General features: G+C 39.8%; 1 protein-coding gene across 4 annotated transcripts in view; it reads right to left on the reverse strand.

Annotated features, from left to right (window-relative positions):
- Positions 1-1,321: 1,321 nt before the first annotated feature.
- Positions 1,322-19,562, reverse strand: part of LOC139149704 (EH domain-binding protein 1-like) — a 69,029-nt gene continuing 50,788 nt past the window's right edge. For 2 of the 4 annotated variants that reach the window (XM_070721583.1, XM_070721581.1), the window contains 11 exons: positions 18,598-18,732; positions 18,073-18,223; positions 14,933-14,959; positions 12,965-13,098; positions 11,828-11,915; positions 9,263-9,387; positions 8,918-9,038; positions 8,102-8,195; positions 7,422-7,495; positions 5,263-5,377; positions 1,322-4,711 (listed from right to left, as the gene is read on the reverse strand). In XM_070721583.1, the coding sequence (XP_070577684.1) occupies positions 4,630-4,711; positions 5,263-5,377; positions 7,422-7,495; positions 8,102-8,195; positions 8,918-9,038; positions 9,263-9,387; positions 11,828-11,915; positions 12,965-13,098; positions 14,933-14,959; positions 18,073-18,223; positions 18,598-18,732 (1,146 nt within the window). In that variant the 3' untranslated portion in view covers positions 1,322-4,629. The remainder of the gene's footprint in view (positions 4,712-5,262; positions 5,378-7,421; positions 7,496-8,101; positions 8,196-8,917; positions 9,039-9,262; positions 9,388-11,827; positions 11,916-12,964; positions 13,099-14,932; positions 14,960-18,072; positions 18,224-18,597; positions 18,733-19,562) is intronic. The other 2 variants (XM_070721582.1, XM_070721584.1) reach the window with 1 other exon arrangement.

The raw sequence follows: 19,562 nt of genomic DNA on the forward strand, positions 1-19,562 counted from the left end.
CCCGATGAAACGGGTTGTCGCGATTACTTTTACTTCAAAAAGAAGTCACAAACATCACCTTTTGCACCATTGATCAAGCGGATAAGGAAGAGAAGTTTTAGTTTCAGTTTTTGTCTGTCTATTTCGTATTCAGACAACCTGTCCGATGCTCGATGTTCACAAAAAATAACCCCCTTTAAAATTAAAGAAAAGAAGAACAAACTTTATTTTTCGCGATTACCGCTACCACAGAAAAGGAACAGGTTTTTTTTCAAGAACCGTGCTATTAGTCACTGGTTTATTGCTTGATCACTCAGTAAAACAAACAATGACAGATAATTCGACTCCCACATTTACTGTTGGGAATTTGTCGAAGTCATTGTCATGACAAAATGCCTTAGTTATGAAAAAGAAAACACACGATGAAATAAAGTGATGAATTTCAGCTCTTGTAGCCCTATATGCGAGAATTATATCCTCGCTACAGACACATTTTCCGAGAAAATCTTCAGCGATGCAATGCGATTTTCGCTGTTCACGTGCTGTCAGTCATCGATACAGATAGTGCGAATGTCCAAACTCGACTATCCACTTTCGTGTAAGCCTGTCAGTTATCCATGTTGAGTCTATGGGAGATATTGAGACGGGAAATCCCTCTTCAAACTCTCTGACCGTCCACTACGGTCGTTTATTTGTTATTTAAAACACAATCAAACAGAGAAATGTATCAGCGATTTTTTCCCTTCAAAATAAACGCGTTTCGATGCATTCCGTGGGTTGAAATAGCGTTATTACGGTATTGCTTCAATCTGGCCGGAAATGGGCAGAATCATTAATGTACATCTCCCAGCGCTGTTGCCAAACAAAGTCTCGTTGAGCAAATCGTTTTGCTACATAGCATCATTTCAGGGCGCTGGTGCATGGACGCAAAATGAAGGTGGATCGTTCATAAACATATTTCATGATCTCAGCCAACAAACAGACATATATCAAAGATAGTGACCGCTTCAGGCATGGCTGGTCATGGTAGCAGTTTATAAGCTACCGACCTCTTCAGGCAAACAGTATATGAAAACGCTGCTTGGTCTGGAAAGATGCCATGTGTGGACGTCCTCCACAAACATATCTTTATCTACCTACCGCATCCAATCACATACAGACAAGTACGGAAGCACATGACTTACGCACACATAACTTACATACATACATCTATCCATCCATACATCCATACATTGATGCATACATACATACATACATACATACATACATACATACATACACATACATCATATAGTTACATACATACACACACATCTCAATGAATTCGCTTCATTAGACGGAATTCAGGGTTAGCTCAACTATAATGTAAATTTTATTTATTGGTCGTATAATTTACTTGTAAACGCAACGCTGTACCTGTTAAATATTTATTTTTTCTACACATAAATAAAAAGTTGTCAATACGAGACCCGGCAAATTGAGAGAATGGCATTTTGTAAGTTTTGTAAATATAAACATTTATAAAGTCGTTTCTCATGTCGGCGTGATCATGAGGTTATCGCACCCATTAGTAAGTCAACAAAATAAAATAACTAGATTCAAAAAAATTAATAAACACAAGGATACACATTTCCCCCCTTAAATCTCAAATGGAGAGTACATGGAACCCTGAAATTGGAAAAACACTAATCCGTCCTCACCCTGCATCTGCGCAAGGCCCTCTATAAAGCTGAGAGCACGGGTTTCTGTTACGAGTGCCACACCATATCGTCACACTCTGAAATGGGCATGCTATATGCAAATATTGAGTTGTCTGATGAGCGCGCCTCTCATCAAAAATATGTCAAACTAAGTATTAAGATAATATGTTGTCATTTATTAACTACAGCAACCGTAACATATGACAATATATGAGCAGTCTAATCTGTTATCATGGCCCCTATCTCCACTGATTAAAATAAAATTTTACGTCGAGAAAATTATATTACTTTCTGTTGTATTTGTTGTCATCCGTAATTTACTGTAATTTCTATAACATAATGCTAATAATTTACTTCATTGAACATATTTTTATCACCACTTTTTCATTTCTCGTTTCTCGGAAGATTAATCTGATGGTATGTGGAAAGGAGAGACAGCGATTAGAGACAGACAAATTATCTTCGGAAGTTAAAAGGGGAAAAACGCAATGGAGGGGAGAGACTTGGTAAACAGAGCTGGGTATTCATTATAGGCAGGAAAAGAAAGATTCTAATCCAGCCGGCTCCAAAGAAAGCATTACTGGAAGAAAGTTGTTGACAAGCTCGTCTTGGAGAAAGGAAGCTTCAGGAGAAAAGGTACGAGGAGAAATTGACAGGGACGGTTAAAAAGATGACTTCTCTACATAATGCACAGCTAGATATGAATTATTGGGGGTGTGGGGTGGTGTGACAAAGTACAAACATATAAGCAGGAGGCTGGGAGCTCAGAAAGTGAGACACATCTCGATGCTGACACTGTGCCAGCCATATTGACTGACTGTCATTAGGTTTGTGGAGACAGTAAAACTAGGCGGGAAATGGGAAAGTCATCAAATATGCAAATAGCTTGAAGTGCCATTAAATGCAATACTAGAACAGTTCATTAAACTTTTAAATAAGCAACTTATAAAACATATGTGTTTCCTACTCCAGTCTCACTTGTTTAGTCAGTATGATTAATTTTTTTATCCCTGGTGTCTTGACCGGAGTATTTCTTGGGTACTGGGCAAGGTGTCAACTATTCATTTTAGTTGCAGTTATTTTTAATCTGTGGCACAATATCTACTGTAGATGGTTACCCTGTGTGTCTGTGTTGGAAATCTTTTGCCAAGCTGTAGACTGATTGTTAATTCAGAGACAAAAATTTGAACAGTGGCAGGTGTTACTGCCAGTGTACATCCAGTGGGCAAAGTGAGAGGTGCATGGGTTTTGCTAGGTGTGTTCCTACTCACAACACAGCGTCTGTCACCGAGTTTCAGACTGAGAAAAAGCCTTCCGTGGGATATTCTGAGGTTAGAGTTTTACTGTGAAAAAAAATCACCCAAACCACTCACATTAATTTGTGTGAGTAAAAATTGGCAAAAGAACGGCATTTGGTTCTGAGTATTGCATTAGGCAGTGTAAAAGCAAGGTGAATTGTTTGACCGTGTACTTCGCATGAACGGGCAGGGTATCGCGAAGTTAAAAAAAAATGTCTCTTACCCAAGGTTGTTCTGATAAACTTAACAACAAAAAGGTCCGCTATTTCTCTTTATACTCCTTGCACCGGCTCGTTGTCTAAAAATCCCTTTTAAATACCGAGCAAAAGTTAAACGGCTGATTGTTTACAGGAAACGCACACAAGAAGCATTAAGCCAGTGCTATTGGTTTCAACAGTAAACGCTGGAATCAATGGGGCAAGGAGTTGGTAGGGTTTTAGCAGGTCTCTATTTGGCCATAGTATTTAAAGCTGGATGCTGGAGAAGCTATCCCCCCCAGGGGCAATGGACTGTGTTGATGCTGGCTTCCGTACACTCCCACCATTGACAAGCCTTTCAACATTTGTTCACTGTGGCCGGTTGAAAAGGGGAACACTGCCGTGCCTGTGAGCGGCACTGAGTATTGTAAAACCCACCACTGACTACAATATGCCATGCAATGGCTGTGGCATAAGCAGCAGCGTCTGCAGCACACACACTCTGACTCTCAAAGCCGGCAACGCAGTGAACCGATCCTGCAAAACAAAAATAATGGAAATCTTCTGGCGTGTTTTGCATGGCCATTAACAAAAAAAGGAACCGGAAAAGCGGAGAAATGGCAGAATGGTGAGAGGTAGTAGAGATGGGAGATAGAGGGGAGGAGAAGTGAAGATAACAGAAAGACTGGATGGAGGGTAGAAAAGGGAGGAATTAGGAGGGTCAAACAATTGTGACGATTACAAATCATGTTGAGGGAAAATACAGTTGGTTACCTACATGTAGGTTCTCCAATGTAAGCTTGGAGAGGGATCTTGCTAAATATAATTCAAAATGAGAGCTCCAAAATAGATGGAATCAAGAAACATTTGTTGCTGTCAATTGGCACATCAGTGGTAACTGACAAGGTGAGTTAATTGTAACTTTCAAGTTTAAACAAGACTTAAATAAATAACAGATTCCGTATTCTGCCTTAAAACTTGCGGTTCAATATCAAATGAGAATAATGGATTCTCAACAATCTTATATCAGAAGTGAACAAAACTTTGGCCCTCATGCAAAAATGTGTTTTGGAATACGTGATCATGATCTGAGGGCGGATTCAGACTGCAACGTAGAGAATGTTTCAAATGATCTAGTTTGCTTGTTGTCTGATCTGTGGAGTGGTGTCGTTTCTGATGTACACCAACCAACCACATGTACACAGAAACATAAACAGTACAAGAGAAAACCAAAAACTCAGTAGCATAGCAAACGAAGAGGAACACTGGAGTTGCTACGCCTTCAACGTACAAATTCAAGATGATTGTAGAAGATGGCAGTTGCACAAGCAAGCAGTATCTCAATCCTTTTTCTTGTCTTGTAGGGGATTTTCCGGTGCATCTGTCAGACCCAACAAGTTGCCGCGGTTTAAACTTGTCACATCTTGGCACTGGCGAGTGGGACTTCCGCTCATCCTACTGCACCACGCACTTCTCTTGTTTATGTCTCACGCCTCTGCTGACGGCACTCTCTAGATGCTCGTATTCTTCTACAGCTCTGAAATACCAACCAAAAAAAAAAGTGCTTGAAATAGAGATATCACGAAGAAAGACATCCTAGCATAAGACAAAAAAACCCATGACATCATGAATGTGGTGAGTAACAGTAAGGAAGAAAAGTGCAACAACATGCAGACATCTAAACTGGAAATGCACCAATCAAATTACTAATAGCGCAGGTAGTGCCTAGCAAATGTCTGGACACACTCAAATTTTAAACAGCTCCCTTTTCACAGGTCTGCGCTCTCAGATGGGGCACTTGGGGAAGCTATGGTTAGTTGGAGGGTTCTTCAAGCATGTCACCTCATTAGCATGTACAGGATTTGTGAATTGGCAGGGCCTTGAAGGGCCAATTCATTGTCAGGTTTGACTAAGTCAAGACAAGCGTATGCTTGATTGAAGGCCATTCATGGGGAAACAATGTCAAAATTTCCATTGAGAGCTGAGGGCCGGTCTGCAATCCACACCACCTCTCTCTCAATCTCTCTCTCTCTCTCTCTCTCTTCCCTGCTACTTTTGTGGATGGCTCTTGAAGGGATCGGCACTCACGCTTTCTCCTGTTCATCCAAGGTCTGGACGAGCTCATCACGCTTGTTCACCAGAATGACCAACTCTTCCAGCAGCAGCTGCTCACGTTTCCTCTCCGCATCCGTCTTCTGCCAGTCTGAAGGACACCAAAAGAGAAAGAGTGAGTGAACAGAAGAAAAAGAAGAAGAGAAAAATGTCCCGACAGAAACATCAGGAAATAACCAAGGACATGCACTTCAGTTTGGGGGGAAAAAAGATACGGTAACAATGCGGGGAAATTTCCTGTCTGCGGTGGTCACTTGTTTCGAGGTGTTGGTTGAAGCAGAAACAGATAAGACTCGATCGACAATTTCAAATTTGTCAAAATACAAAACAATGACGAAAACCCGCTTGTATCACATTTGCTGTGCAATTCACCGTGACATTGACATTGGAAAGGTACATATCGATGCACTTGGTGCTGGACAGCGGTGGTAATCACATCAACACGTCAAGGTGGACTTTGCAGTATAAACAGTCACCAGAAAAAGAGGAAAGAAAAACACCATTTGTAGCCTTGATGTGTCATTCATGAACGGGGAGACTTTTTAAAAGTTCTTTGTTTTCAAAGGCACTGAATGTTAGAACACTCAGCTGCCTTGTTTATTAGACATTGAAAAAAAAATTGACCTGCTTGATGGTGACAAATGCCTACATGCTTGTGGTTGCTCGCTGGCTGGCTAACTGACTTGGCGGCTAGCTTTTTTTCATCCTAATACAAGCTCATGCTGTGTGTGTACGTGAAATAAGGGCAACATTTGCTTCGCTTACGGACACCAGACGTGCAGCATTGAAAAGATTTTGGCCTGCTGTGGTCTGTAACTCAGAAAGACAAGACATGTTTCTGAATGTTCAATGTTGGTGGGCCCTCCTCTGAGACAAAAGAAGGGCTAATTGAGTGTGCTTGTAATGGGCGAACCTTTGATTACAGGTTCCAAAGGTTTACACAATTCAAGTCAAAATGACAACCAAATTTCATGCAATTTTGTCCAGAGGGGTACCCGGACATTACCAATCTGTTACAACATTCTACACAGCACTTCTTTCAATATTCTCCTGGAACATTTTATTTTTCCCTCATCACAGTATTGACAATGTGTATAAGTGGTTGTAGTGGTATCAATGATCATCATCATCATCATCATCATCATCATCTCATTAAGGCAGAAATAACTCAAAGTATGTGATCAGAAATTTTATTTTGCTTAAACATCTGCCACTTGTTAGCCGAGATACGATGGGCTGATATTACTTTGTTTGATTTCAAAAGAATACTTCAGCTAAAATTGTCACTTGAGATTTTGTTTTTTTTGATATGCATGAGTGATGATACCCACTCGCTGCTGTTTTGTTTGGTCCGTACATTATAGAACATGGAGTAAAAATTTTGAAAATCTGGATGTGTTAGTTACTTTGGGTGAAATGTTCGCAGGCATTCTGTCAAAGCAGCGAAGCATGGAGTGTCGGCACAACAGATGTCGCAAAACATGCGTGGCACATCAGCAAACTGCGGGACACAAGCAAGCATGAATGAATTTGAGGGGAACTCCGAGAGTTGTATTCCTGATGATGATTCCAGGACATATTGGGGAACAGTCACAAATTCCTGCCAACGGTTACACCAATCATTACTGCACTGACATACTTCTGCCCAAGTTACACCCCACTGGTCATTGTCTTGGCATTGATATTGTAATTCCATGAAACAATTCACCGTGCTCTGTAATCTGCTGAGTGATGTGCCTCTCTCGGGAGAAGCAGGTGCAATGTTTTGCCCAAAAATCTGTGAAGATGGACACACTTGAAAAATTAAATGCAGACAGTCCCCTTTAGATGAATTTGTTTTTTACAGCCCCTCTGCTTTGACTTGGCATACAAAAATGGCAACATGCCTGTTTTTTTTCACATTTTTACCCCTCCTCATAAACAAAAATCAAAACCAGCTTCAGCTGACTGAACTATCAACACAATTTCTGTGAAGAGTCTGTTGATAATTTCTGTGGAAAATATCGGGTCACAGTGGGGCCGGGGAGACACGGATAACATTCCATGCCTCAGTTCTGTAGGCTGTCAAGCGCGAGCGGCAGATTTACGCGCGGGTCAATTAGATCATTTTGTTGTTAACCAGATTGCCTACACACCTTCTATTGACATTATCTTTCTCAACTCCCGATTCAAAAGGTCGAAGCGCAGCTCCAAATCTTGCTCTTGCTCTCTGTAGGAAACAAAGAAACGAACATGAAACACGCACACACGGAAAAAATGGGAAAATAAGCACAGGAGGACAATGTCTTGACTGAAATTTTCACAGAGGTCAAACCAAATGGGAATGTGTAATTCATCTACAGATCTCATTTCACTGTTGGGCATACTTTAGAGATTTTGTAAAGCTCTGTGAGTATACGTACATTCGACAGTACTGACTCCCAGTCTGAAATCCTTCATAGCCTATCGTTGAAATAAGAAGTATTAGAACACGAGGCGAATACGATGACCTTGACAATAAATTTGTAATGAGTTATGTGGGTCTTCTTTTTTGAACTGGACAATGATATTCTTAATAGTGGTATCTCGTCAAAGCCAGTTTGTAATTTTCCCGCCTTTTTTCCTCGAGCACTGCTTTGATTGAGTTTGTTTCACTTTTTATTCAAAGATATGTGTAAGGATGAAAGTCAGACTTTACTCCAGAAATCGACAGATGAGAAAAGATGTACATCTTGAGAGTGAGTGTGCTTGTATATGTGTGTATGTTTGTGGGACATATGATGGTATCATGTGTTTTCTGCGAAACAAGACATAAAGAAGTGAAATCAAATCTCACAATATATTCAACTGTTCTTGTCTTCGGATGAGAGCGTTTTTCTTGTTAACCAGAGTAAACCATTCCTGCATTAAATCAGCATCCTCTCTTTTTCCTGTCGGGCACAGGCATGGAGACAGACACCAAGACAGAGACAGAGAGAGAGAGAAAGAGAAAAAAATATATAGTACGACAAACAGCGCATCAAATTTCGAATTCACAGCCCAGATTTTTTCTGCTGACAGGTGAAACTTGATCGTCAATGTTTTGGAGAGGGACTACCAACCCTGCTACAAAGTATTAGCTCTTGCTACTTAAACTTTAATTGTGCTTAATCTCATGGTTGTTATATTTCCGACCGTTATAGGGCATAAACTGGGAAATTCGCGTCGAACATTTCTCTATTCAACATTAACATCCACTTCTGCCGAGCTCCTCAGGGATCTATATGCTCTGATCATCTAATGCATTACGATAATCCAGTTTCTATGTCTCCATTTGTTTTTCTCCTCTGGACACATTTGAATGTTAATCCTCAAACTTATTTCTGGCGTCAAACTCAGAGATGAACGGTTCGTTTTTTTCACTGTATCAAGTTTAAGATGAACTACTGAGAAAATATCTTCTTCTCTTGAGTGCTTAAAAAAAGAATGAACGTTTCATGTTTCCTTCTCGTTTTGCTATGTTACTCGTTCTTTTGTTACACTGGTTGCACGGGGTGTTGATTATGTAATAATTTAACACTTTCAATATTACAAAGATGACGTTCGGGATAATGCAAGTCAGCTGTTTCTTTGGTTCAGTGAGAAGAGCAGCATGGAAAGACAGTGTACCCACCTTCGTTCATACACTTCCTAAGTGCTACCTCCACCTGGGCCGCCCTCCGATCTATCTCTTTCTGCTCTCTCTCCAGCGCTGCCAGCTCACCCAGGACATATTCACTGGCATCCATCAGGTCCTGGATTAATGGGTTCGAAGAGGAGAGGTAGATAAACACAGAGGAAGTCAGCAAGAGGATGACAAAGAAATCTGTACGTCGGCTTTAGGGGAGTTTCAATGAATGACATATACTTTTGCTTCGCTGAATGTAAGTGGGGAATAAATCAGACATGCTCGTCAACACCCAGGTGAAATTTACAGAAAAAGAACCTGGAGACAGAAATTATTACTGTGTTAAAATACCTCCTCTTCATCTCTGTTTGAGTCGTTATCTGATATCTCTGATGTGCCCATGTCCTTGTCACTTTCCTCGCGCTTTTCTTGCTTGTTGCCGGTGGACCCATCTTTTCCAGCTGAACTTTTGTCATCTGGAAAACACAGAGCACGTGGAGAATTTGATATCGGTCTTTGTATAAGCGGCCGGTGCAATGACGAACAAGGCATATGATCAACAGCTAAACACATCTCTCACCTTTTCTTAAAAAGAAAGAGATACTGAGTGACATTTGTTATTTTCTGATGCCGCTTAAAACCTGCGTTAGCTAAAGTGCTTAGGAAAAACAAGTGTCATTGCTTGTAGCCTTGTGAAGAAGTAGCAAAGCATTTAACAGTAAACATGGCAATCCGCATAAAACGAATCTGCAGTTTTTCAGTATGAAATATACAAGTACTTTACACAGTTTCTGATGAAAAACTTGTTGTCATTATCAAATTTATGTTCAACCTTGAACGAAGGAAAAAAAAATTCACCGACTACATCCTAAGGCAGTTGGAATGTTTCAAAAAATCAAAAGAAAAAAAAAACACTTCCAACATATGTTACTACACACAGCAGCTTGCGATTTGCTCTTGTATTTATTAATAATACATCATTTTTCAATGGTAACGTAAATATTTCAACCCGATGAAAATAACATGCTTGCTAGGAAGGGAGGAGGGTCTTCTAAAAATGTCATCATGGTTCACAAATAGAGTCAACAAATTTACACACTGCACAGCTTTAGTTTATTTGGCATTTCTTTGATTAATGACGCCATTAAAAAGTGGTTTTATGTTTCACTGGTTCGGATGAGTACACTCTAATGTAATCACACTGATATTTTTACTAGCAGCAACATTGCTCATAATTTCATTAGGCCCCCCCCAGGGGCAAAAAAAAATGTTAAACTTCTGACAGATTTTATTTTTGGTATCTTTATGTTTACATGACTATAAAATAGGTAGTAATCACTTAAGCAGGAGTGGATTTTGTATGGTCCAGTGAAGGTGACAGCACTTTTCCCAACCGTGTGTGTGCATGTCTGTGTGTATGTCTGCCTGTTATGTAAATGTGTCCGACTCTGTGCAGGTTCATACCTGGGTATATGTGTGCGTGTGTGTGTGTGTTGATATCTGGACTTGCAGATCGTGGGCGCCATCATGTTTTTATCATTACCACTGGTGATGCCTGGTAGAAGATTGTCTGAAGCCGTAATCCACTACACTGAACACGCCAGGTCCATGGTTGATTTAATAAATCAGCAAGCTCTCATTTTCAACAACATATAATTCTGCAGGTCAGGCTCAGCCAACCGATTCTAGAAAATTAAATCCTTTTGCTTGTTCATGACTCGCAAACACACATACACACACAAAAAAGATACATCTAGAAATTGAAATATTGTGGCTTTTTTAATTTGTTCGTGATTTTCAAGATGCCTTACATGAAAGTCCATCCATTATGCTTGGGCTGGGAGTATAATTATTTACAATAAGTGCCAATTATCAGTGTATGTAGGACACATGAATAAGTCATGTTGGTAATCTGCGAGCGTCATTCCTTGTCACTTGTCATTTGTCATTGTGAGTTGATTCACTCTCGATTTCATTACGAGTTCATAAAACAGAATTAACCCCGCAATGTGGAAAGCACGCAGTGTTCATGATATGATGGGGGAAGCTTCACGTATTCTGATTGTCACACGTGTTACCGATGTGGCCGTGTACATGTCGGGATGAACAGCTGCGCACATGCAGCAGCTATACACACCGCGCACACACAGACAGGCAGGCATAATGTTGGGACAGAGCTCCCTGAGCCATTGAACGGGGAAAAAAAAAGAAAAAATGCCCACAGGACTAGGAAATCTAGTGATCAAAAATCCGGCTATCTGTGACGTACAATTTTGCCATCATCCACTTGAACCTGTGATTTCAAACGCACTTAGTGTTTCCCCATTCAGAAATCCCATCAATGTGAAAACACAATTAGTACTTCTCACTCAAACGTCTCATGAATGCCAGCAATATCACCGATATTATCTTGGTAAGGTCATTTCCACAGCATTTCCCCCATTCATTACACATACTATTTGCCTTGGCCAGCCTACATTGTTCTTTCCATTTAGAATTTACCGGGCAACATGGCTTAAATATTTTCCCTGGCATGCAATAAAAGGGGAAGTTTACATTTGTGAGTAAATTAACCATTTTTTTTTTATCTCTTTAGATTTGACCATGACAGCATTTAAATGAGAAGAATAGCTGCTAAATATGTCGAGTGGAAACAAATTAAACAGCACCTACAAAGGAAGTGTGTGGTTAGTTCCACACTTCCTTTTACAGTGAATAAACACAGGATGTTGGACTGAAACAGTTGGTCTGATTCAAGAACTTGACAACCTTGGATGAATCTTTTGTGTCATTTTTTGGGTATCAAGTAATTTCAACGTAGGGGAATGAATGCACAATGCCGGTATACCCTGTTCTTTTTTTTTTTTGGTAATAAAGATGTCTCTTTTGGATCGATTACAACAAAGGAGCACTCACTTTTCTTCAGCGTGGTCTGTGGTACAAAATCGGCAAAGGATACCAGCTGAGTTTTTTTCATAAATGATGGTGTTTTCCCGGTGTTCGCCTGAAAGACGCATCATAGAGAGAAAGAACAGGGTGTCAATGAGAGTCAATGAGTGGCGATTTGAGAATACCAACTTACATTCACACTGTCCATTTACCCATCTCTCTGGTCACTATAGTCGCATTCAAAGATTAAACCCAAACGTGAGTCCCTAGAGACTCTATTTCTGTTTGTGTTTTCACAGTTTATGACATAAGCATCACAGTGAATTTCGCTGACAAGGTTATGTATTGGGGGTAGTACCATCATGAAAATCTCCTCTTTCTACAAAGAAATAGAGGGGGTGGAGTTATTTTGAGATAAGATGACACGGCATAAAAAGCATGCATAGTAACAATGGATGACCAGACCAACACAGGACGAAAAATGATGCTTAACTATTCTTTGTTAGAATATTTGAATGAGGACACATTGTTGTCACATCCGCGCCATCCTCAGTGAGTCCTGACTTGGCAAAACAGCAAACGAGCAAACCATATCGATGAGTAAAGAGGTGGCGTTGGGCGTTACCTTTGTAACTTTTTATAACATTGTCATTTAATTTTGCTTTAGAAAAAAACCTTCTTTTCTCCGAATTATGTCAACACACAAAATGCTAGCCTTACGAACAAAATGCACTGTGTACGCCATGGAATGTAAGTGCTGACAATTGAATTCCAGCCTGGGCTAAATTTCAGTCGTTTATAATAACACTTGATGTTACACACACACGCATGCATTGAAAAGTTAAACATGACGTTTTATTTTGATTTTTGGAATAAAATGAGAAACTATTTTACAGACAAACAAACAACAAATACTGGGAAGTTCACCAAATGCTAAAGCTAACAGAGCTTTTAACCTCATTACTTTAATTTCTCTCTGTTGAGGTTAGTCTTTGCTGTAGAAAACAACGGAGCGGTACCAAAATTGATGGTGATGAGACTACTCTCTTTCACCACCATGGTTTGGCACCCAAACCCATCATTGTTAATAGTGAGTATGGACCTGTTGATAGGGAATTGAGGGTCAACAGGTTAAGACAGCTAGAAGGGGCATGCATGACTTACGTTTGGACTGATGGGAGAAGATAATGGTGACGCTGGACTGGATGGTCCCGATGCTGGCAGGGGTTTGGTCAGTTGCACTGTTGTCAGCTTCACTTCCTTAGCACCTGGACTCGTTGGTGTTGTTGCCTTGGAACCTACAAATTTTAACAAAGGAAATATTTTTTTTCTGCTAAGTTATTGTAGTGTAACAACACAAGTCATGAGGCAAGTAAGGTTCATGGAACAGTGCAAGAAATGCAAATAAAATAGAGAAGTAAAATAATAAACTGAATTCTGAAATTCTGAAAAGTTGCTTAGCATTTGAGAATATGTGCATGTCAGTTGACAAATTACAATCAAAGCTCAATAAAGTAAATATTTTTTGGTTGTAATTTCATGTAACTATGTATTATGCTATGCACCTAAGCATCATCTTTCTGGTTGTGAAACCATGTACAATTTACTGTACTCTCCAGTTTGATCCTTGCAGCACTGGTCACTGCAGAATCCATATTTCTTCATCGAGAACAGTGCATGTTATCAAACTTGCAGCACATTCAGTTCCATAGCAATGCCCTGACATACGCCTGTGACTAACTCACACCACACCACACTGTGTACAAGTACTGAAACTTCCTCCATAACCCCCGCCCCCACTCCCTACTTCCCCCCTCACAATTTAATATTTGTCTGGTGAGTTCACACAGAATGTGTTAGTAGCTCAGCACAGCAACACAACAGAGTGTCTCTAGAACTGGCAGAAATGGCAAGACAGCACTTACAGTGCTGTTTGCACCTTGGGAAAAAAAAACCACATCATCAATGTATCCGTCCACTGTACAAAATCAAAATTTCTACATTTAAGCTCCATTGCCATTTTAGTTTATAACAGAAGTGCTTGAGTACCAGAAAAACAAGAGAATGAAAGGAAAAAGAGAAAATACCAATGATTGTCATAATTTCTTAAAAAGCGGGACCTGTTTTTGTGGAAGTATACATCTTTGGTTTTTGCACAATCAACATTATTCAATGTCAATTTTTGCCTTATAAATTCATTTTCATTATGTTATGTATCACTATTAATACTACCAAAATGTTAATTATCCTTCCCCTTCGGAGATTGCATAAAAGCACAAAGTGGGCTATAATGAACACACCTTTATTTTAATCACATTAGGCCAATAAATTTCAAGTACTCAATACCATTAGGGTTTGTACATTTGATTACTTACCACAGTTGGAGTGGCATAATTTTTATTCTATTTGATAATAAAATCCTTTTATTCACTTGAATATATTACAAATAAACAGTAAAAAAAAAAAAATTTAAAGATTAAAAAGGGGAATAAAAAAACATGCTTGACTACTAGAGGAAGTTACAGGTCACGATGATGTGCAGATATGGAAAAATGATACGAGGATTTTTTATAATTAGTGAACACACACATGCACACATGTTACAGCAGAACACATGCTATCATCTATTTTTTTTCTATACTGTTTTTATCTCTGAATTGACAATGACTAAAAAAACAAACAGTGTCACCTGTTCTAGAAGGGGGGGGGGAGAGAGCACACACACATACACTCCCCCTCATATAAAGAAAAATAGTTCCAGTGATCACATTAAACAGTCTGTTTCTATCAGCCTGGACAATGAAATCAAATGTGTGCTCTTTTGCAACTGACAATGCTTTGATGAATTCAGTGGGACAATGATCAGTCTGCTTGAAAGGAGAGCTAAATGCTGAGCTATTCATTGCTTTTTTTCATCATTCAGTGAGTTTTCAGTTTTCAAGGGTTTGATTGTCAATTCAGCGTTAAATAACTACTGTAATAATGATGACGATGATAATAATAATAATAATAATAATAATAATGATAATAATAATAGACAATGAGAGAGATAATGATAATTGAACTCTGGGTTAGAGCATGTGCCTGAATGAAGCATGAATCCAGTGGCGGACACACACACTGCGTTCTTACCAAACTGGTAGAACTGAAATCCCACTCCTGCATTTGAAGAGAATGGATGCCAAAAGTACATCATGCCAGAATGGAGCGGATGAAAAGAGAAAAATGAACACATCGGTTAGACACAGGATTTTTTTTCCAAGACCATGAAGAGATGATGCCGATTTATGTGCCAGCTTAGGTAGATATTGGTGATGGTGGGAAACATTTTTTTTTTTTTTCGGTGTTGGGCAGGTAAAGGGGTAGCTGTTGAACGGGAAGGAAAGAAAGGTTTGTGTAATATTTAGCAATTTAATTGGTGTGCCCTACAAAAAGATATTTAATTTAGAAATGCTTAACGTCAGTAATCTAACAGATGGAGTTAATAGGTAGGGGTTACATTTTTTATCTCAATGTCACGATTACTTTCAAATTTAATGCTGATAATACCGGGGTCAAAAAAAAGATCATTTCTTCCAAATTTAAATGTTCGATGATAATTACTTGGCCATGATAAACATGTGAATTACCATGAATGATGATGTTAAACTTCCCTTGGAACGGTGGTTTCGGGTGAATTACCCCAAGTGACGCGCCATAAAGCCCAGCTCAATACTGGATAAACCTTGATGATCCTGGCTCTGTGCATGGCTCAAAAAGTTTGTATTCTGAAGACTTTATACTCTGTTGTAGACACGAAATGCTCAGTGGAATCAGTCTACTTTGTTATAATTTGAACTCTATATCACGCTAGAGGAAAAACAACATCGGGCTAATCTCTGCCGAGCGTTTTTTTGTGAAACTGTTTAATTAATATCCCATGACTGCCCTTTTTACCTAACATGCAAACAGAAAGGGAAACCATTCAACCAGCTTCTTCCATATAACACTTTATCCTTTCCCCCAGTTAAAAAAAAAGTTAATTTCCTGACGATATTTTTGCAAAGACAGTTACCAAGATCAGAACAGGGGGTAAGCCCCATCTGGAAAGACGACAGTACACACGCCGCATTTCATTCAAAAAACATCCAATTCAACTGAAAATTGGAAATAAAAAAAGATTTCACAACTCTCGATGAGATCTGTAATTTTTTATGGTTTGTTTTGGAGAGGAGGAAAAGCTCTAAGCATGTTACACCGAATTGACAGTTAACTGTTCATTTAAGCAGCTTACCCCTTGTAACCATAGTTTCTTGTTCTCTTTTCATCTTGAATAAAAAATTATGAGCAATATTTCCCAGTCATTAAAAGTCATTTTTATGAACTCTTCACATCTGGTCATTTTGTTTTTTTCATGCTTTTCAAGGTTGACTCATTCCTGTCATAAGCATCACAGAAGCGTCCGTTGGGAAATTCATCTGCTTGAAAATGGAACCAAAGCTGAACTGGTCCGGTTTGAAAGACGTAAAAAAATGCTCTGAGCGGCCGCTTTCCTATCTACACTCAAGTGTTTGTTTATTTTTTCTGTTTGTTTTTCTTGTTTCTGTTTTTGAAACTGTGATTACGTTTCCACAGCCCTAACTGCAACAACGCAAACTGTGAAATGCAATGCTTGACATTTTGAAACACACTGCAATGGTTTAACTAGAACCAGCCCTTGATTTTGTTTTTTTCAGCTTTCACAAAAATTAAAAGTGAAGAACACCATTGTAAACAATGCATGGGAAAAAGTGTTGTTCCTGAATGAAAACAGGCCGCTGATCCAGGGAACGGGTCTTCGATACCAGCCTGGGAAAAAACCAGTGACAATACAAAACTTGGCTCTTTCTGGACAAGTTCCAGCATTTACCTATTGGTGGCACCTCTCATGTTGTCATTTCCCAGGAACCCCCCTCCAGGTAATACTCTTTATCACTCAACTTTCCTCCCCCGCTACTTTGTTTTTGCTCACAAAGGTGTACAAAATCCAGGCCCGGGCAACACCTTTCAGTTATAACAGTACCGAGTCCAGAGTTAAAAAAAAAACATGCATGGGGCCAAGCCTACAGGGAAAGATGGCCCCAATCCACGCATCATTTGTCACTCTTCTAATGGAATTCTTTTCTCAAGTGAAAACAGGTGTAATAGCCAAGGGCCATGTCATCTTTTTTTTCTTTTTTCTCCCACTCTCTTTATTTCGGTGGGGCAGCTACTATGGTAAGTTTGAAACATTCTGCCCATAATAAGACCAGTGAAGCAGAATTCATTTTGTTTTGGTGGTTATGGATTTTTGCCTAGGTCAAGAACAATCAGTGTCTGAATTAATCTAAGTCTGAAACAAAGGCGGGCTTGCAGGTACTATCGGTCGGTGACAAGCGCACAATGCACTCATTCAATCATGCAACTTGTAGGCCCCGTCAAGTGCCCATTCACCGCTGCTTTCTCATATGAATTTTCATGAGTTTCCACTTGTTTGGCCTCTGTATGCTGTCTCATTTGAAAAACCCACTCATCAGAATCCAAGGGGAGAGAAAAAAAGAAGATGCAACATTATGTGGCTGAGACCTTCTTTAATTAGAATCACCTTTTGTTTTTATGATTCATTATCTCGGATAGCTGAACAAAGAGCCTTGGGAATCGCCCCATAATGAGATCTCAGTCACCTCTTTTCACTGATGCCCGGGGATCAATAGTAAACCGTGACCAACTGAGTAAAACAACAAGTAGATGATGATTGGAAAATCTCTAACTGTAAATGGAGATAGAAGTAAACTGATTTAGGCCTTAGCTCCTTCTTATCACAATGACACAAGATGTTACAAACTCCCGATTTCACACCCTCCAAGCACGGGTGGATAAATCACTCTTATAACTGTTCGACCTGATAACCAGCCTTCAAGCCCAGGTACGCACGGCTGAGGTGTGCACCGTATTATGACTGGGAAATGCTGGGCACCTCAGCTTGCTCGGCTGGTCAGGGATTACAGATTCTACGTTGCAGATTAAAGCATCACTGTGCTCATTCCTTTTTTTATTTTCTCTGTGTTTCGCTTTTACTCAGATGTGTGTGCCTGTGTGCAATTTCACTCCAGACGCACCGCTGGAAAGTATACATATGTCTGGCTGACAATCACCTGTCAAAATGATAAGCTGCTTACTGCCTCTCAGTGATGCTTTCCTTTTCATTTTTTTTTTTCTGTTGGTTATAGTATCCAATTACTACACGCTGCATGGGCACATCACAGTGATATTACCTTCATGACTGGGAGACCTGGCAATTTGATAATTTGTCGAGAGAATGGCGTCTAGGTCCTTTGGAGGAGGTTTGTTCAACCCTTGCCTGGCCTTCTCGATCAGCAGCCTTGCTCTCCCCCTCAGTTCTTTCTGCCTCTCTTCCTCTTCCTCCTGCGATGGGAAGGGGATGCAAATTTGGGAAAAAAAAGGAAGAAGAGGGAAAGAGAGGGGGAAGAGAGAGAGAGAGAGAGAGAGATGAAGTGTGAGAGAAATTATTCCGACGGCTTTTCATAATTGCCAGACAAGGTTCATCACTACTGCAGTAATTACAATAATTGACACAACAGCATTTCAGAGATTTTTTTTCAGATTATGAGGCAGGTGCAGCTGAGGATTTTTACCAATATCTTCTTTGATCCTCTTAGAGTGACTGACCAATTATACAGATTGCGGTGCATTGCACAGCCCAGAGGTCTTAACATAGTCTATACGCGTTCATACCATGAATTCCCCATCCCTTTGTGCTCTGTTGACTCTTGGCTTACCGTGGTCATATTTTCTTTCTTCACACTCTGAGAAGTATTTTTCTTGGCGGCTGATTTTGTGCTAGCATCTCTCCTGGCTTGCTCTAATAGCCTCCTAGCTCGCAACTTCACCTCGTCTTCCCTGCTCAGCGGTTTCTACAGACGAAAGCAGACAAAAGAGTTGGAATATTGCAGTTTTTTTCTTTCTTTCTTTCTTTCTTTCTTCTTCCCCTCTCTTTTGTTTTCACAAATTTGCATGTATGATGACTTGCTGGAATTTCCCACAATACCATCCAAAGGGAAAAGCAGCATTGAATATGCCATGGGTGGCTCTATTTAATGGGCGGTGAGGCGTATACGCCAAGCTACTGTCTGTCCAGTCAAACATCATTCAGATGGTGGGATTCTATCCGATGAATGTTCATTTCCGACCCATGTATTCAAAAACTACCTCCTCCCGCATCACTTTGGCATATAGGTCTTATTAAAACTGTTTTATGGAGATGGGTACCTGGTGAGATCGAGAAGGGCAAAAACAAAAAATAGTACTAACAATATAATGTCCATAAAGAATGTCAATGGTAGTATTTATATGTCTGGCATAGGGCTTTGTTGGAATTATCTTACTGCCGTTGCTTTATTCTTCCCTAATGTAATTGCAGATGCTTGTTATATATTATGAGTGATTACTGAAGATTTATTTTGTTTATGGATGATGCGTAGCAGGACCATCTGTCTCCTGTCGGTAATCTTTCAAGTTTAAGAATGTTTGGGACCAGCCGCTCATTTTTCACACACACACACACACGCAAAAATCAAACAGGTGTCAGTCTCGAGAAGGGGTTTTTTGTCGGAGGAAAAAGTTCACTTGAGAAAAGTGAAGTGTGTGCGGAAAAGATGACTGTCGAGACTCTTTTCATTCAGAGACATGAGAAGAGAAAGGGAGATTTGAAATGAATTCTGCAAAGATGCGTTCCTTTTTGACT

The sequence above is a fragment of the Ptychodera flava genome, chromosome 14 (assembly GCF_041260155.1).
Source record: "Ptychodera flava strain L36383 chromosome 14, AS_Pfla_20210202, whole genome shotgun sequence".
Lineage (NCBI taxonomy): Eukaryota > Metazoa > Hemichordata > Enteropneusta > Ptychoderidae > Ptychodera > Ptychodera flava.